Here is a 16,628-nt window from a genome sequence, read left to right on the forward strand (position 1 = left end):
CTATGGCACAACCAAAAACAGTGGTCTTCCGGTGATTGTTAAGACCAACAAAAGGTATGAATGGCATACCATAGCGGTTCATCTTGTACGTGCTGTCAAATACAAGCACGTCGCCGAAGTCCTCATAGTCATGACGAGACTGGGAGTCGCACCAGAACATCCTATTCAAATGTCCTTCCTTATCTAGCCTGTACTCGAAAAAGAAGCTAGGATCCCTCTGTTTCCTACTGGCCATGATGCCTATGGCTGTGGCAGCATCACCTTTTGAAAGCAGCTTCCTCTTCTCCTTGGCGCAAAGGTTGTATATTTCACGCCTGGTGAAACCAACACCGCCGTACCATACATGTTTGCTAATGAAGCAATCCATCATGTCGTGAATTCTAATCCCTGCAGCTCCCATGGACATTATCTCATGCTTCTGGTACTCTTTGATGTTTCTGTGGGACCAAAGAAAAGGTACCTCGTCCGGTCCTGCCAACATATGGCTATGCTTGTCCTCAAAACTTTCAACATACCAAACCCCACGCTTTTGGTCAAGCTTGACGGTCAGGTGCGCTTCGCAAAAGCAGCGTGTCTCGGCTCTGAGCCTACGGCTGTGTCCTTCCTTGGTTAGCAACTTGCTGTCACGTTTCCCTTGTCTTGAACAAACAAACCGCCAATAACGCATATGACGTGACTCTGTTTTTCTATACCTGACCTTATTCTTTCTTATGCTGAAACCATTATCTCTAGCATAGCTGTTGTAGAAATCATACGCAGCATCGTGAGACGTAAAGGTCATTTCCATTATCTGCATGAACATATCCCTCTTATCATCTGCACTGGCAGTATCTTGGACATTCTTTGCCCCATCATCTTGTGTCACCTACACAATCAAACCACAGCCATGAAAACAGATTTCTAAGGTTTAACATTACTTACTTCCATACTGAAGGAAATATGCCCTAGAGGCAATAATAAATTTATTATTTATTTCCTTATAATCATGATAAATGTTTATTATTCATGCTAGAATTGTATTAACCGGAAACATAATACATGTGTGAATACATAGACAAACAAAGTGTCACTAGTATGCCTCTACTTTACTAGCTCGTTAATCAAAGATGGTTATGTTTCCTAACCATGAACAAAGAGTTGTTATTTGATTAACGAGATCACATCATTAGTTGAATGATCTGATTGACATGACCCATTCCATTAGCTTAGCACCTGATCGTTTAGTATGTTCCTATTGCTTTCTTCATGACTTATACATGTTCCTATCACTATGAGATTATGCAACTCCCGTTTGCCGGAGAACACTTTGGGTACTACCAAACGTCACAACGTAACTGGGTGATTATAAAGGAGTACTACAGGTGTCTCCAAAGGTACATGTTGGGTTGGCGTATTTCGAGATTAGGTTTTGTCACTCCGATTGTTGGAGAGGTATCTCTGGGCCCTCTCGGTAATGCACATCACATAAGCCTTGCAAGCATTGCAACTAATGAGTTAGTTGTGAGATGATGTATTACAGAACGAGTAAAGAGACTTGCCGGTAACGAGATTGAACTCGGTATTGGATACCAACGATCGAATCTCGGGCAAGTAACATACCGATGACAAAGGGAACAACGTATGTTGTTATGCGGTCTGACCGATAAAGATCTTCGTAGAATATGTAGGAGCCAATATGGGCATCCAGGTCCCGCTATTGGTTATTGACCGGAGACGTGTCTCGGTCATGTCTACATTGTTCTCGAACCCGTAGGGTCCGCACGCTTAAGGTTACGATGACAGTTATATTATGAGTTTATGCATTTTGATGTATCGAAGGTTGTTCGGAGTCCCGGATATGATCACGGACATGACGAGGAGTCTCGAAATGGTTGATACGTAAAGATTGATATATTGGAAGCCTATGTTTGGATATCGGAAGTGTTCCAGGTGAAATCGGGATTTTACCAGAGTACCGGGAAGGTTACCGGAACCCCCCGGGAGCTAAATGGGCCATGATGGGCCTTAGTGGAAAAGAGAAGAGGCAGCCCTACATGGGCTGCGCACCTCCCCCTTCCCCTAGTCCTATTAGGACTAGGAGAGGTGGCCGGCCCCCCTCTCTCTCTTTTCCCCCTCCGCGAATCCTATTCCAACTAGGATTGGGGGGGGGGGGAATCCTACTCCCGGAGGGAGTAGGACTCTCCTGGCGCGCCCCTTGTGGCCGGCCAGCCTCCCCCCTTTGGTCCTTTATATACTGGGGTAGAGGCACCCTAGAACACACAAGTTGATCCACGTGATCTATTCCTTAGCCGTGTGCGGTGCCCCCAGCCACCATATTCCTCGATAATACTGTAGCGGAGTTTAGGCGAAGCCCTGCTGCTGTAGTGCATCAAGATCGTCACCACGCCGTCGTGCTGACGGAACTCTTCCCCGACACTTTGCTGGATCGGAGTCCGGGGATCGTCATCGAGCTGAACGTGTGCTCGAACTCGGAGGTGCCGTAGTTTCGGTGCTTGATCGGTTGGATCGTGAAGACGTACGACTACTTTCTCTACGTCGTGTCAACGCTTCCGCAGTCGGTCTGCGTGGGTACGTAGACAACACTCTCCCCTCTCGTTGCTATGCATCACATGATCTTGCGTGTGCGTAGGAAATTTTTTGAAATTACTACGAAACCCAACAGTGGAATCCGAGCCTAGGTTATTTATGTTGATGTTATATGCACGAGTATAACACAAGTAAGTTGTGGGCGATATAAGTCATACTGCCTACCAGCATGTCATACTTTGGTTCGGTGGCATTGTTGGACGAGATGACCTGGACCAACATTACGCGTACGCTTACGTGAGACCGGTTCCCCCGACGTGCTTTGCACATAGGTGGCTTGCGGGCGGCTGTCTCTCCAACTTTAGTTGAACCAAGTATGGCTACGCCCAGTCCTTGCGAAGGTTAAAACGGAGTCTATTTGACAAACTATCGTTGTGGTTTTGATGCGTAGGTGAGATTGGTTCTTGCTTAAGCCCGTAGCAGCCACGTAAAACTTGCAACAACAAAGTAGAGGACGTCTAACTTGTTTTTGCAGGGCATGTTGTGATGTGATATGGTCAAGGCATGATGCTGAATTTTATTGTATGAGATGATCATGTTTTGTAACCGAGTTATCGGCAACTGGCAGGAGCCATATGGTTGTCGCTTTATTGTATGCAATGCAATCGCGATGTAATGCTTTACTTTATTACTAAACGATAGTGATAGTCGTGGAAACATAAGATTGGCGAGACGACAACGATGCCACGATGGAGATCAAGGTGTCGCGCCGGTGACGATGGTGATCATAACGATGCTTCGGAGATGGAGATCACAAGCACAAGATGATGATGGCCATATCATATCACTTATATTGATTGCATGAGATGTTTATCCTTTTATGCATCTTATCTTGCTTTGATTGACGGTAGCATTATAAGATTATCTCTCACTAAATTATCAAGAAGTGTTCTCCCTGAGTATGCACCGTTGCCAAAGTTCGTCGTGCCCAGACACCACGTGATGATCGGGTGTGATAAGCTCTACGTCCACCTACAACGGGTGCAAGCCAGTTTTGCACACGCAGAATACTCAGGTTAAACTTGACGAGCCTAGCATATGCAGATATGGCCTCGGAACACGGAGACCGAAAGGTCAAGCGTGAATCATATAGTAGATATGATCAACATAACGATGTTCACCATTGAAAACTACTCCATCTCACGTGAAGATCGGTTATGGTTTAGTTGATTTGGATCACGTAATCACTTAGAAGATTAGAGGGATGTCTATCTAAGTGGGAGTTCTTAAGTAATTTGATTAATTGAACTTAAACTTATCATGAACTTAGTACCTGATAGTATCTTGCTTGTTTATGTTGATTGTAGATAGATGGCTCGTGCTGTTGTTCCGATGAATTTTAATGCGTTCCTTGAGAAAGCAAAGTTGAAAGATGATAGTAGCAATTATACGGACTGGGTCCGTAACTTGAGGATTATCCTCATTGCTGCTCAGAAGAATTACGTCCTGGAAGCACCGCCGGGTGCCAGGCCTGCTGCTGGAGCAACACCAGATGTTATGAACGTCTGGCAGAGCAAAGCTGATGACTACTCGATAGTTCAGTGTGCCATGCTTTACGGCTTAGAATCGGGACTTCAACGACGTTTTGAACGTCATGGAGCATATGAGATGTTCCAGGAGTTGAAGTTAATATTTCAAGCAAATGCCCGGATTGAGAGATATGAAGTCTCCAATAAGTTCTATAGCTGCAAGATGGAGGAGAACAGTTCTGTCAGTGAGCATATACTCAAAATGTCTGGGTATAATAATCACTTCAATTGGGAGTTAATCTTCCGGATGATTGTGTCATTGACAGAATTCTCCAATCACTGCCACCAAGCTACAAGAGCTTAGTGATGAACTATAATATGCAAGGGATGAACAAGACTATTCCCGAGCTCTTCGCAATGCTGAAAGCTGCGGAGGTAGAAATCAAAAAGGAGCATCAAGTGTTGATGGTTAACAAGACCACTAGTTTCAAGAAAAAGGGCAAAGGGAAGAAGAAGGGGAACTTCAAGAAGAAAAGCAAGCAAGTTGCTGCTCAGGAGAAGAAACCCATGTCTGGACCTAAGCCTGAAACTGAGTACTTCTACTGCAAGCAGACTGGTCACTGGAAGCGGAACTGCCCCAAGTATTTGGCGGATAAGAAGGATGGCAAGGTGAACAAAGGTATATGTGATATACATGTTATTGATGTGTACCTTACTAGAGCTCGCAGTAGAACCTGGGTATTTGATACTGGTTCTGTTGCTAATATTTGCAACTCGAAACAGGGACTACGGAATAAGCGGGCGCTGGCAAAGGACGAGGTGACGATGCGCGTGGGAAACGGTTCCAAAGTCGATGTGATCGCGGTCGGCACGCTACCTCTACATCTACCTTCGGGATTAATATTAGACCTAAATAATTGTTATTTGGTGCCAGCGTTGAGCATGAACATTATATCTGGATCTTGTTTGATGCGAGACGGTTATTCATTTAAATTAGAGAATAATGGTTGTTCTATTTATATGAGTAATATCTTTTATGGTCATGCACCTTTGAAGAGTGGTCTATTTTTGATGAATCTCGATAGTAGTTATACACATATTCATAATGTTGAAGCCAAAAGATGCAGAGTTGATAATGAAAGTGCAACTTATTTGTGGCACTGTCGTTTGGGTCATATCGGTGTAAAGCGCATGAAGAAACTCCATACTGATGGACTTTTGGAACCACTTGATTATGAATCACTTGGTACTTGCGAACCGCGCCTCATGGGCAAGATGACTAAAACACCGTTCTCCGGTACTATGGAGAGAGCAACAGATTTGTTGGAAATCATACATACCGATGTATGTGGTCCGATGAATATTGAGGCTCGTGGCGGATATCGTTATTTGCTCACCTTCACAGATGACTTAAGCAGATATGGGTATATCTACTTAATGAAACATAAGTCTGAAACATTTGAAAAGTTCAAAGAATTTCAGTGTGAAGTTCAAAATCATCGTAACAAGAAAATAAAGTTTCTATGATGTGATCGTGGAGGAGAATATTTGAGTTACGAGTTGGGCGTACATTTGAAAAATTGTGGAATAGTTTCGCAACTCACGCCACCCGGAACACCACAGCGTAATGGTGTGTCCGAACGTCGTAATCGTACTTTACTAGATATGGTGCGATCTATGATGTCTCTTACTGATTTACCGCTATCGTTTTGGGGTTATGCTTTAGAGACGGCCGCATTCACGTTAAATAGGGCACCATCAAAATCCGTTGAGACGACGCCTTATGAACTATGGTTTGGCAAGAAACCAAAGTTGTCGTTTCTTAAAGTTTGGGGCTGCGATGCTTATGTGAAAAAGCTTCAACCTGATAAGCTCGAACCCAAATCGGAGAAATGTGTCTTCATAGGATACCCAAAGGAGACTGTTGGGTACACCTTCTATCACAGATCCGAAGGCAAGACATTCGTTGCTAAGAATGGATCCTTTCTAGAGAAGGAGTTTCTCTCGAAAGAAGTGAGTGGGAGGAAAGTAGAACTTGATGAGGTAACTATACTTGCTCCCCTTATTGGAAAGTAGTACCATCACAGAAAACTGTTTCTGCGACACCCTACACCAATAAGTGAGGAAGCTAATGATGATAGTCATGAAACTTCAGATCAAGATACTACTGAACCTCGTAGATCAACCAGAGTAAGATCCGCGCCAGAGTGGTACGGTAATCCTGTTCTGGAAATCATGCTACTAGATCATGATGAACCTACGAACTATGAAGAAGCGATGGTGAGCCCAGATTCCGCAAAGTGGCTTGAAGCCATGAAATCTGAGATGGGATCCATGTATGAGAACAAAGTATGGACTTTGGTTGACTTGCCCGATGATCGGCAAGCAATTGAGAATAAATGGATCTTTAAGAAGAAGACTGACGCTGATGGTAATGTTACTGTCTACAAAGCTCGACTTGTCACGAAAGGTTTTCGGCAAGTTCAAGGGATTGACTACGATGAGACCTTCTCACCCGTAGCGATGCTTAAGTCCGTCCGAATCATGTTAGCAATTGCCGCATTTTATGATTATGAAATTTGGCAAATGGATGTCAAAACTGCATTCCTGAATGGATTTCTGGAAGAAGAGTTGTATATGATGCAACCATAAGGTTTTGTCGATCCAAAAGGAGCTAACAAAGTGTGCAAGCTCCAGCGATCCATTTATGGACTGGTGCAAGCTTCTCGGAGTTGGAATAAACGCTTTGATAGTGTGATCAAAGCATTTGGTTTTATACAGACTTTCGGAGAAGCCTGTGTTTAAAAGAAAGTGAGTGGGAGCTATGTAGCATTTCTAATATTATATGTGGATGACATATTACTAATTGGAAATGATATAGAATTTCTGGATAGCATAAAGGGATACTTGAATAAGAGTTTTTCAATGAAAGACCTCGGTGAAGCTGCTTACATATTAGGCATAAAGATCTATAGAGATAGATCAAAACGCTTAATTGGACTTTCACAAACAACATACCTTGACAAAATTTTGAAGAAGTTCAAAATGGATCAAGCAAAGAAAGGATTCTTGCCTGTGTTACAAGGTGTGAAATTAAGTAAGACTCAATGCCCGACCACTGCAGAAGATAGAGAGAATATGAAAGATGTTCCCTATGCATCAGCCATAGGATCTATCATGTATGCAATGCTGTGTACCAGACCCGATGTGTGCCTTGCTATAAGTCTAGCAGGGAGGTACCAAAGTAATCCAGGAGTGGATCACTGGACAGCGGTCAAGAACATCCTGAAATACCTGAAAAGGACTAAGGATATGTTTCTCGTATATGGAGGTGACAAAGAGCTCATCGTAAAAGGTTACGTTGATGCAAGCTTTGACACTGATCCGGACGATTCTAAATCACAAACCGGATACGTGTTTACATTAAACAGTGGAGCTGTCAGTTGGTGCAGTTCTAAACAAAGCGTCGTAGCGGGATCTACATGTGAAGCGGAGTACATAGCTGCTTCGGAAGCAGCGAACGAAGGAGTCTGGATGAAGGAGTTCATATCCGATCTAGGTGTCATACCTAGTGCATCGGGTCCAATGAATATCTTTTGTGACAATACTGGTGCAATTGCCTTGGCAAAGGAATCCAGATTTCACAAAAGGACCAAGCACATCAAGAGACGCTTCAACTCCATCCGGGATCTAGTCTAGGTGGGAGACATAGAGATTTGCAAGATACATACGGATCTGAATGTTGCAGACCCGTTGACTAAGCCTCTTCCACGAGCAAAACATGATCAGCACCAAGGCTCCATGGGTGTTAGAATCATTACAGTGTAATCTAGATTATTGACTCTAGTGCAAGTGGGAGACTGAAGGAAATATGCCCTAGAGGCAATAATAAAGTTATTATTTATTTCCTTATAATCATGATAAATGTTTATTATTCATGCTAGAATTGTATTAACCGGAAACATAATACATGTGTGAATACATAGACAAACAAAGTGTCACTAGTATGCCTCTACTTGACTAGCTCGTTAATCAAAGATGGTTATGTTTCCTAACCATGAACAATGAATTGTTATTTGATTAACGGGATCACATCATTAAGAGAATGATCTGATTGACTTGACCCATTCCATTAGCTTAGCACCCGATCGTTTAGTATGTTGCTATTGCTTTCTTCATGACTTATACATGTTCCTATAACTATGAGATTATGCAACTCCCGTTTACCGGAGGAACACTTTGGGTACTACCAAACATCACAACGTAACTGGGTGATTATAAAGGAGTACTACAGGTGTCTCCAAAGGTACATGTTGGGTTGGCGTATTTCGAGATTAGGTTTTGTCACTCCGATTGTCGGAGAGGTATCTCTGGGCCCTCTCGGTAATGCACATCACATAAGCCTTGCAAGCATTGCAACTAATGAGTTAGTTGTGAGATGATGTATTACAGAACGAGTAAAGAGACTTGTCGGTAACGAGATTGAACTAGGTATTGGATACCGACGATCGAATCTCGGGCAAGTAACATACCGATGACAAAGGGAACAACGTATGTTGTTATGCGGTCTGACCGATAAAGATCTTCGTAGAATATGTAGGAGCCAATATGGGCATCCAGGTCCCGCTATTGGTTATTGACCGGAGACGTGTCTCGGTCATGTCTACATTGTTCTCGAACCCGTAGGGTCCGCACGCTTAAGGTTACGATGACAGTTATATTATGAGTTTATGCATTTTGATGTACCGAAGGTTGTTCGGAGTCCCGGATGTGATCACAGACATGACGAGGAGTCTCGAAATGGTCGATACGTAAAGATTGATATATTGGAAGCCTATGTTTGAATATCGGAAGTGTTCCGGGTGAAATCGGGATTTTTCCGGAGTACCGGGAAGGTTACCGGAACCCCCCGGGAGCTAAATGGGCCATGATGGGCCTTAGTGGAAAAGAGAAGAGGCAGCCCTACATGGGCTGCGCGCCTCCCCCTTCCCCTAGTCCTATTAGGACTAGGAGAGGTGGCCGGCCCCCCTCTCTCTCTTTTCCCCCTCCGCGAATCCTATTCCAACTAGGATTGGGGGGGGGGAATCCTACTCCCGGAGGGAGTAGGACTCTCCTGGCGCGCCCCTTGTGGCCGGCCAGCCTCCCCCCCTTTGGTCCTTTATATACTGAGGTAGAGGCACCCTAGAACACACAAGTTGATCCACGTGATCTATTCCTTAGCCGTGTGTGGTTCCCCCAGCCACCATATTCCTCGATAATACTGTAGCGGAGTTTAGGCGAAGCCCTGCTGCTGTAGTGCATCAAGATCGTCACCACGCCGTCGTGCTGACGGAACTCTTCCCCGACACTTTGCTGGATCGGAGTCCGGGGATCGTCATCGAACTGAACGTGTGCTCGAACTCGAAGGTGCCGTAGTTTCGGTTGTTGATCGGTTGGATCGTGAAGACGTACGACTACTTCCTCTACGTCGTGTCAACGCTTCCGCAGTTGGTCTGCGTGGGTACGTAGACAACACTCTCCCCTCTCGTTGCTATGCATCACATGATCTTGCGTGTGCGTAGGAAATTTTTTGAAATTACTACGATACCCAACACATACAACATTGATTACACACATACCTCACTTATGATGACCGACGACTCGGACTCCCCAGAACCAGGTGCATCTAATGATTCGTCGTTAAGGCCTGTCTCTGCGTCGGATTCACCGTAATAGTCGTACGCATTATAACATTCGGAAATGAACTGAAAAGTACAACACAAATACATAATTATTTATCATATAATATTCCTGAAGAAATTCAATTTGCATGCCAACAAAATTTTTCACTTACATACCTGACTAATGTAATCTTCATTCGAGAGCTCTGAGTTGTTTTCCTGATCATCATCAAGCTCATCGATCTACAAATTTTCAACACAAAGATTTAATGTTGTCGGATGCCACCAAAAAATTACAACATGACAATGCCACTCACATTAAGATCGTCCCATTCGTTCCCATTCTCTGTCCGATCTTCACGATCTGAATTTTCATCATCTGACCAATCTTCTATCCAGTCTTTCATCAGTTCTCCAAACTCCATGTCTACCATGATATCAGTTAACTCCTCGTCCGCCATTTCCTACAACCAATATTATGTATCATCACATGTGCAAACATTATCAATGATGAAATATAAAACACATAGCACACGATCACGGATGTTATGTAAACAACCGCAACCGAGGCCGTTCAGATCTGCCCAACTTAGTAAGGAAGATGGCCACGGCACCCGTCGTGATCGCTTTCAATCGCGAGGAACTGCACGATCTCAAAACCTAGCTTGATCGGTGATTACCTCTGCCGCCGGATACCTAGGTTAGCCGCCACATCAAATAACGATACCGGTGGTGCGCACAGCCAACGGCAACCGACACTACGTGAACCCAGATCACGAGGAGCAGCACTACCGGAACAAGATCCACGATCGCATGCGCCGCCGGGTAGCTAGGTTACCCGCCCCACTAGGTTAACCACTACCACTGGCGGCGGTAGTTCGTTCGATGTTGCCGCGAGCGAGACTAGAGGGGGGACGCGGGATGCGGTACCTGTGCGCGCTCATTGGAGATTCACAACGTTGTCGCGCCCGCTGTCCGACGAGATCGCCGGCGACGAGATAGCCGCCGCTAGAGATCTACTACGTGACTTATGGAGCTGCGTCAATGCTCGCGAGATTGATGGAGCTGCTCGCGTGAATGATTGGATTCGGCAGGTCTTACGTGGACATGGGTCGTGTGATGTTTTTTTTTTCGGACCAGAGTACTGTACGTATACGTTCTGGGTTATACAGAGCTAGACAGGGCTTGGATCTGGGCTGTGACGGGTCAGGAAAAAAACAATTTGGCGGAGACAAAAATACCCCTCCGAAATTAGGTTAGGGGGAAGCACTGGAGCAGGGCTCAATGGGCTGACCAGACCCGAATGAAAGCCCCTTTTTCTACTAGTGGAGATCTCTGTTTACAGATGAGATGCCAGCGGTGCCCGCGTGAGGGCCTGCCGATCTGCCTGATAAAGAAGGTGGTCCTAGGGTTCTTCTCGCGTTAAGACGGTGTCATGCTTGATGCCTGTCCTCATTGATCTGGCAGGTGGTGGTGGCTGCTGCTCTGCGTCGTCGACGACTCGAACCCGCTGCCTCTGTTGCCCGGGTCGTTGTTGTTGCAGCACAGCTCGTCCGTGGTGGCGTTGGTGTTGACCGCGCCGCCCGGGCTCACGCCCGCCATCCAGTTCAGCGTTCTGGAGCTCCACACCGACGGGATCACCGCGCCGTGCAGCGCGTCCGCGTCCAGGTACCCGGGGAAGTCCGCCGTCTGGTTGTTGTTGTACCCCGACAGCGACGACAGGGAGCCGTCATCGCTGCACCCGCCCAACGCGGCGTGCGCACCGCCAGCGCCGTCCATGCTGCCCCGGCTGTACACGTAGCTCTCCGCCGACACCAGGGGCGGCATGGGCTGCGTCCCCACGGGCGACGACAGTATCAGCTCGGCCTCGCTGAATACGGCAGTGCGGGTGACGGGCGTGGCGGCAGCGGCAGCGCCGGCGTGAGCGAGCGGCTTGTGGATGGCAGGGTCGATGCGGCGCTGGCGGAGCTTCTTCTTGATGATGGTGTTCCAGAAGTTCTTGACCTCGTTGTTGGTGCGCCCGGGCAGCTGCGCGGCGATCTGAGACCACTTGTTGCCCCGGATGGAGTGGAGGTGGATGATGAGGTCCTCCTCCCCCTGCGAGAAGGGCCCACCTCGGTCCGGCGTCATGTAGTGCATCCACCTCAGCCTGCAGCTCTTCCCGCACCTCTCAAGGCCTAAATTGATTAAAACACGATTAATTCCATCCATTTGGCCGTTCAAAACTGCTACTCTAACTAGTTCTCCACACAAAAAACATTGTCAATCAATTGCATCATATAAAAGGAAACCGTCTCTAATTTAGATATAAAATATTAGAGTGGCCGTAGTGAACTAGGGATGCGGCTATAGGTTGGTACGGTACCTGCAATCTTGGCGATACAGCTCCATCAGCCGTAGCCATACTGGGCAACGTGGTTCATGAGCTTCTCGTCGTCCTCCGGCGACCAGAGGCCGCGCTTCAGCCTCTTCTTGGTCGCGCCCGGCCGCTTCGACATGCCGCCGACTGATTGAGACGACGCGGACTCAAGCTCAATGGCGTTGCCGGCCGTGCAGCTTTGCTAGCCGGCCGTCGCGAGCCGAAGGCGGCGGCCGTCGATGGCGGCAATGACAGAGGAAGGAACGACCGACGGAGGCGGTAATGACAGACGAAGGAACGACCGACGGAGTGATATAGGGAAGACAAAGCGAGGCCAGCCAGAGCATAAAAGGGGCCACAAGGCGGAAGGTGGGAGGTCGCTCTCATGGCGTAGCGCTTGCCTCGCCCTTGAGACTACTGCCGGCGTACGCTGTCATCTTTTTTTTTTCTTTTTTTTTGCGGGGATACTCTCTCATCTTTTCAGCGCTAGTGAATCCACCTTTGCGCATCCGACGGAGCAGATACGTTGGTCGTGAAATCTTTGGCCCGAGTGCAGGGTTGAAAATTGCAACGAAATTTCAGTGAAATCTCTGAAATTTCGCATATTTCAGTAGGGTCTAAAATATTTTTAAAGCCAAAATTTCAACGCAGATTTAAACTGATTTCAAAATAAATTTAAATTATGTTAAAATTCATTAAAATTAAGTAAAATTTAAAATCTCAAAATCCGAAGTAATGTCCAAAATATACCAATTTTCCGAAATTTCGCATATTTTGATAAGGTTTGAAATTTAAAACCTTAGTCGTGTGTGTGGGCTGATTAGACAAAGAGATTTGGTCTCGTAACTGTCCACCCAGCTGCAGTGCTTTTCCGCATCTTTCCCTCGCTTTAATCGTTTTTCACCTTGACACCTTTGCATCCTCCACTACCACCACACAGATAGATGCTGCATGCATTGCATTGCATGCACCCTAGCCCTAGCCGGCCCCGTGGGACTTTGGATGGAACTCATTTTGCGTTAGGATCACTTCTTGGTGCTGCAAGTTATCGAGTTATTTACCCAAAACCATCACACATTATGGGTTAGGGTAACAGATCAGTACCACATTTGAGCCAAAGCACAAAAAACCACCAACAATAGGGCTAATCTGTAACGCGGAGCACTGACGCTGCGTTTTAGCCCAGAAAACAGTGAAACCGACAGGTGGGGCTTGCCTGTCAGGATGATGTGGCAAAAAAATCCACGTGGGCAGGTTGACTAGTCTCTTTCTCCTCTCTCTCCTCTCTTCTGGCGCCGGAGTTCTCTGTGATTGTGTGCGTGCATGCTCCAGCCCCCTGGCGCCGCGCAGAGGTCGAGCACGGTGCGCGCCACGGACAGGGCGGATGGGCACGAGGTTGACGCCGACGACGAAGGCGCCGGCGGGGGCACGGGCGACGGCCACCTGCATCCAGCCCCCCGGCGCCGCGCAGAGGTCGAGCACGGCGCGCGCCGGCGGGAGGAACCGGAAGCAATCGTCGAGCTGCTGCAGCTTGAAGGCCGCACGACTTCGGTAGCCCTGCTCCTTGGCGAGGTGGTAGTACTCGTCCTGCCGCTGCTTCCCCTTCGCCTTGCCCGTGGAGCTCTCGACTTGCATCGGCAGAGATGGCTCGCCGCGCACAAGCTGCTCGACACAATGCTCCATAGAAATAGAGATGGGATGAAGATGACCATGTAGTCAATGACAGGCGGGGCCCACAGCTCATCTACCACCTCAGCTAGTCAAAGTTTTTCTGTGTGCTTGGTATTTGCCACTTCAGCCCGACAGGCATGACCCACCTGTCGGATTCGCTGTTTTCTGGACTAAAACGCAGCGTCGGTGCTTCGCGTTACAGATTAGCCCCATTGTTGGTGAGTTTTTGTGCCCTGCCTCAAATGTGGTACTGATCTGTTACCCTAGTCTATAATGTGGTGGTTTTGGATAAATAACTCCAAGTTATCTGGAAAGCAAGCAATTGATAAGCTAGCACGGGCATGGCAACAGACATGTCCTATCCATCGTCTCTAATCGTGTAATGCATCTATTCTATTCCACCACGCATATCAACCACAACAGTTACGTACGTAGCCCCTTCAATTCCTTCAATATAGATGTGTCATTTTACAATAATGTCGCGGTCAAGTAAGCATTTTTAAATTGCACACAGAAAGAATCGCAAACATTTATTGACGCCGTCAAAATATTTCTGTAGGTCATGCAACGCTTACGTGCATAACCCCTTCAACTCCTGTCGATATACATGTCACACTAGACTACATGTGCCTCAATCAATATTTTTTTTATTAAGTTTGTCTACGTACAGATGTGAAAGAAACACCAACATCCATTGGTAGTGTCGAATTGGTAGATAGGTACCACTAAATCCGTCATGAAATATACGTATCTATGTTTTTTTTTAGTTGTTTGGATTACTTACCACATGTGTCACGTGGTTATCTATGCTTACTTAAAATTGCATGTTTTAGAGATTATAAGCAATCAAATTGGAAATGGGTTAGTCATACTGAAGCCGACATGTATTTCAGCATACGCAGGTAGTACTACTGGTTACCTGTAGGCTGATGCGTACGGAGGCTACCTGTAGGCTGTAGCAAGTGATCCTATAATTAGGGTGAAGATTGGGTTCAAAGAAAGTAGGAGCTGTAAGAAAAGGCCAAATGGCCCCTGTGACACGAGAGATTTAATCTGGGGATCAACACTACAGCAAATCATGTGTGGATAATAGGGCGCGGCAATGATAACCACATACCATTAACGTTCGCTTTTCCTAGCTACGTGGCCTATATGAAGCAATCCTGTTAGCCTACTCTAATATGTGTGTGTGCGCGCGCGCGATCCCGGCCACAGCGACCTAGGGTTTTTATATGGAGCAGATCGTCCGGTAGATCATTCTCCCTGGCAGAGAGCCGGTCGCCAGCGAATAGTGACCGCGTGACAAAGAGTGTTTATAGCACACGTGCCCCTACACGCTACATACCGACAGGGTTCACTGTGGTGCTCACGCCTGCTTGCATGAAATGTTGGGTTCACGCTACGTACGAACGGCCCGGCGCCATTTGCGTCAGCCGCCGTCGACTTGTCGCACTCGCCCTGTCTGCACCTTCTTCGTTGGAAATTTGGATTGAGACGTGAAGCGGAGTCCACATACTGGAGCGGAATGGACGGCGGAGATGGGATGAGCCGGTCGACACCTAAGCTCGCCGAAGAGGTCACGCTTTGGATTTAGGGTTGAGGGGAGGAGGGAGGGGGCGAAATCACAGCATGTGCCAGGACCAAGCTGGGGGTGATATTTTTCGTGGTTCATGGATCTAGAGGGAGATTGGCAGGGAGCCAGCGGATTTGCTGTGGAACGTTTGACGTTGGGTGGCGCCGAACAACGGGCCGGCGGACGGGGTAAATCTACAGGGTCGCCTCTGGCACGGAGGAGGCCGAGCTGTGACGTTGACACAACGACAGCTAGTTGTATGATTTAATATATAGCGTCGACTAACTTAGAAGGGCAGTCACTACCGAAACATGGCACTACCCCGACGGCCGAATATATGCCGACGGCCCCCGTCAGCCTACTCCGTGCTATGCCGACAGCCAAGTCCAGGCCGTCGGGCTATCCGGATCTATGCCGACGGCCCCCGTCAGCACAGAAGCACCGTCGGCCTACCTGCGCGTACGCCTACAGCCGCCTTCGGCATACATGGACCGTCGGCATAGTCATGGGCCCGGCAACCCCCCTCGTGACGGATGACTAACGACGTTCAGACTATGCCGACGGTAGAGACGGACGGCCGTCGGCATAGATATGCACGTCACGCCATCAATCTGAAGCGCACCGACCAACATGTATGCTGATGGTCGGCATATACGCCACATCATCCATCCGCGGCGCGCCAACCATCTGCCCCCTGGACGCAGCTATGCCGACGGCTTTGACGTCGGCATAGTTATATTATATTATTTTTGTGTTTTCATATAGAATTTTTGATTTTTTTTACGTATTATTATTTGATTAACTTACATGTAGCATGTGTAAATATAAGCATGCATAGTAGTGGAGACTAGAGAAAGTGGCGTGACGATGGAGGGAGGGTGTGCGATATACTGGTATGCGCTCTGTTGCGCGAAAAACACACGATCGCAAGCAATTCAATCCGAGATGCTTCCCGCGAATTCTCAAAAATATCATTCTGAAATGCGTAATTGATTATTCCCTTGGTCATTATGCATGTGTGTGCAAACTAAACTACTATTCCACGTTCGAAACCGCAGCACGATCGATTGATGAGGCGACTGTATAGAAATCCCCGGGGACCGGTAGCTTGAAATCCTGCAGCTACATGTGCATGCATTAAACCGCGCGTACACATGTCGCCCCTCCACGTAGTACGCACCCACTGCACAAGAGTAGTACTGTACGCCGCGACTCAAGGAAAATACCTTTGATACGTGCAGATATGTTCATGCTATTATCTTCTTGTATGCAAATACTTCCTCCGTTCTGAATTACTTGTCTTAGATTTA

General features: G+C 47.1%; 1 protein-coding gene across 1 annotated transcript; it reads right to left on the minus strand.

Moving 5' to 3' along the window:
* Positions 1 to 10,919: 10,919 nt before the first annotated feature.
* Positions 10,920 to 12,396, minus strand: LOC125536110 (myb-related protein Hv33-like). The gene is made up of 2 exons (XM_048699247.1): positions 12,081 to 12,396; positions 10,920 to 11,892 (listed from the first exon to the last, which is right to left on the minus strand). Exon 2 carries the CDS (start codon positions 11,852 to 11,854, stop codon positions 11,168 to 11,170), a length of 687 nt encoding a protein of 228 aa, XP_048555204.1. The 5' UTR covers positions 11,855 to 11,892; positions 12,081 to 12,396; the 3' UTR covers positions 10,920 to 11,167.
* Positions 12,397 to 16,628: the final 4,232 nt, after the last annotated feature.

The sequence above is a fragment of the Triticum urartu genome, chromosome 2, assembly GCF_003073215.2.
Source record: "Triticum urartu cultivar G1812 chromosome 2, Tu2.1, whole genome shotgun sequence".
Lineage (NCBI taxonomy): Eukaryota > Viridiplantae > Streptophyta > Magnoliopsida > Poales > Poaceae > Triticum > Triticum urartu.

Excerpts from the sequence above, each read along its gene's own strand:
- LOC125536110 (XM_048699247.1), bottom strand. The coding sequence starts at position 11,854 with ATGCACTACATGACGCCGGACCGAGGTGGGCCCTTCTCGCAGGGGGAG.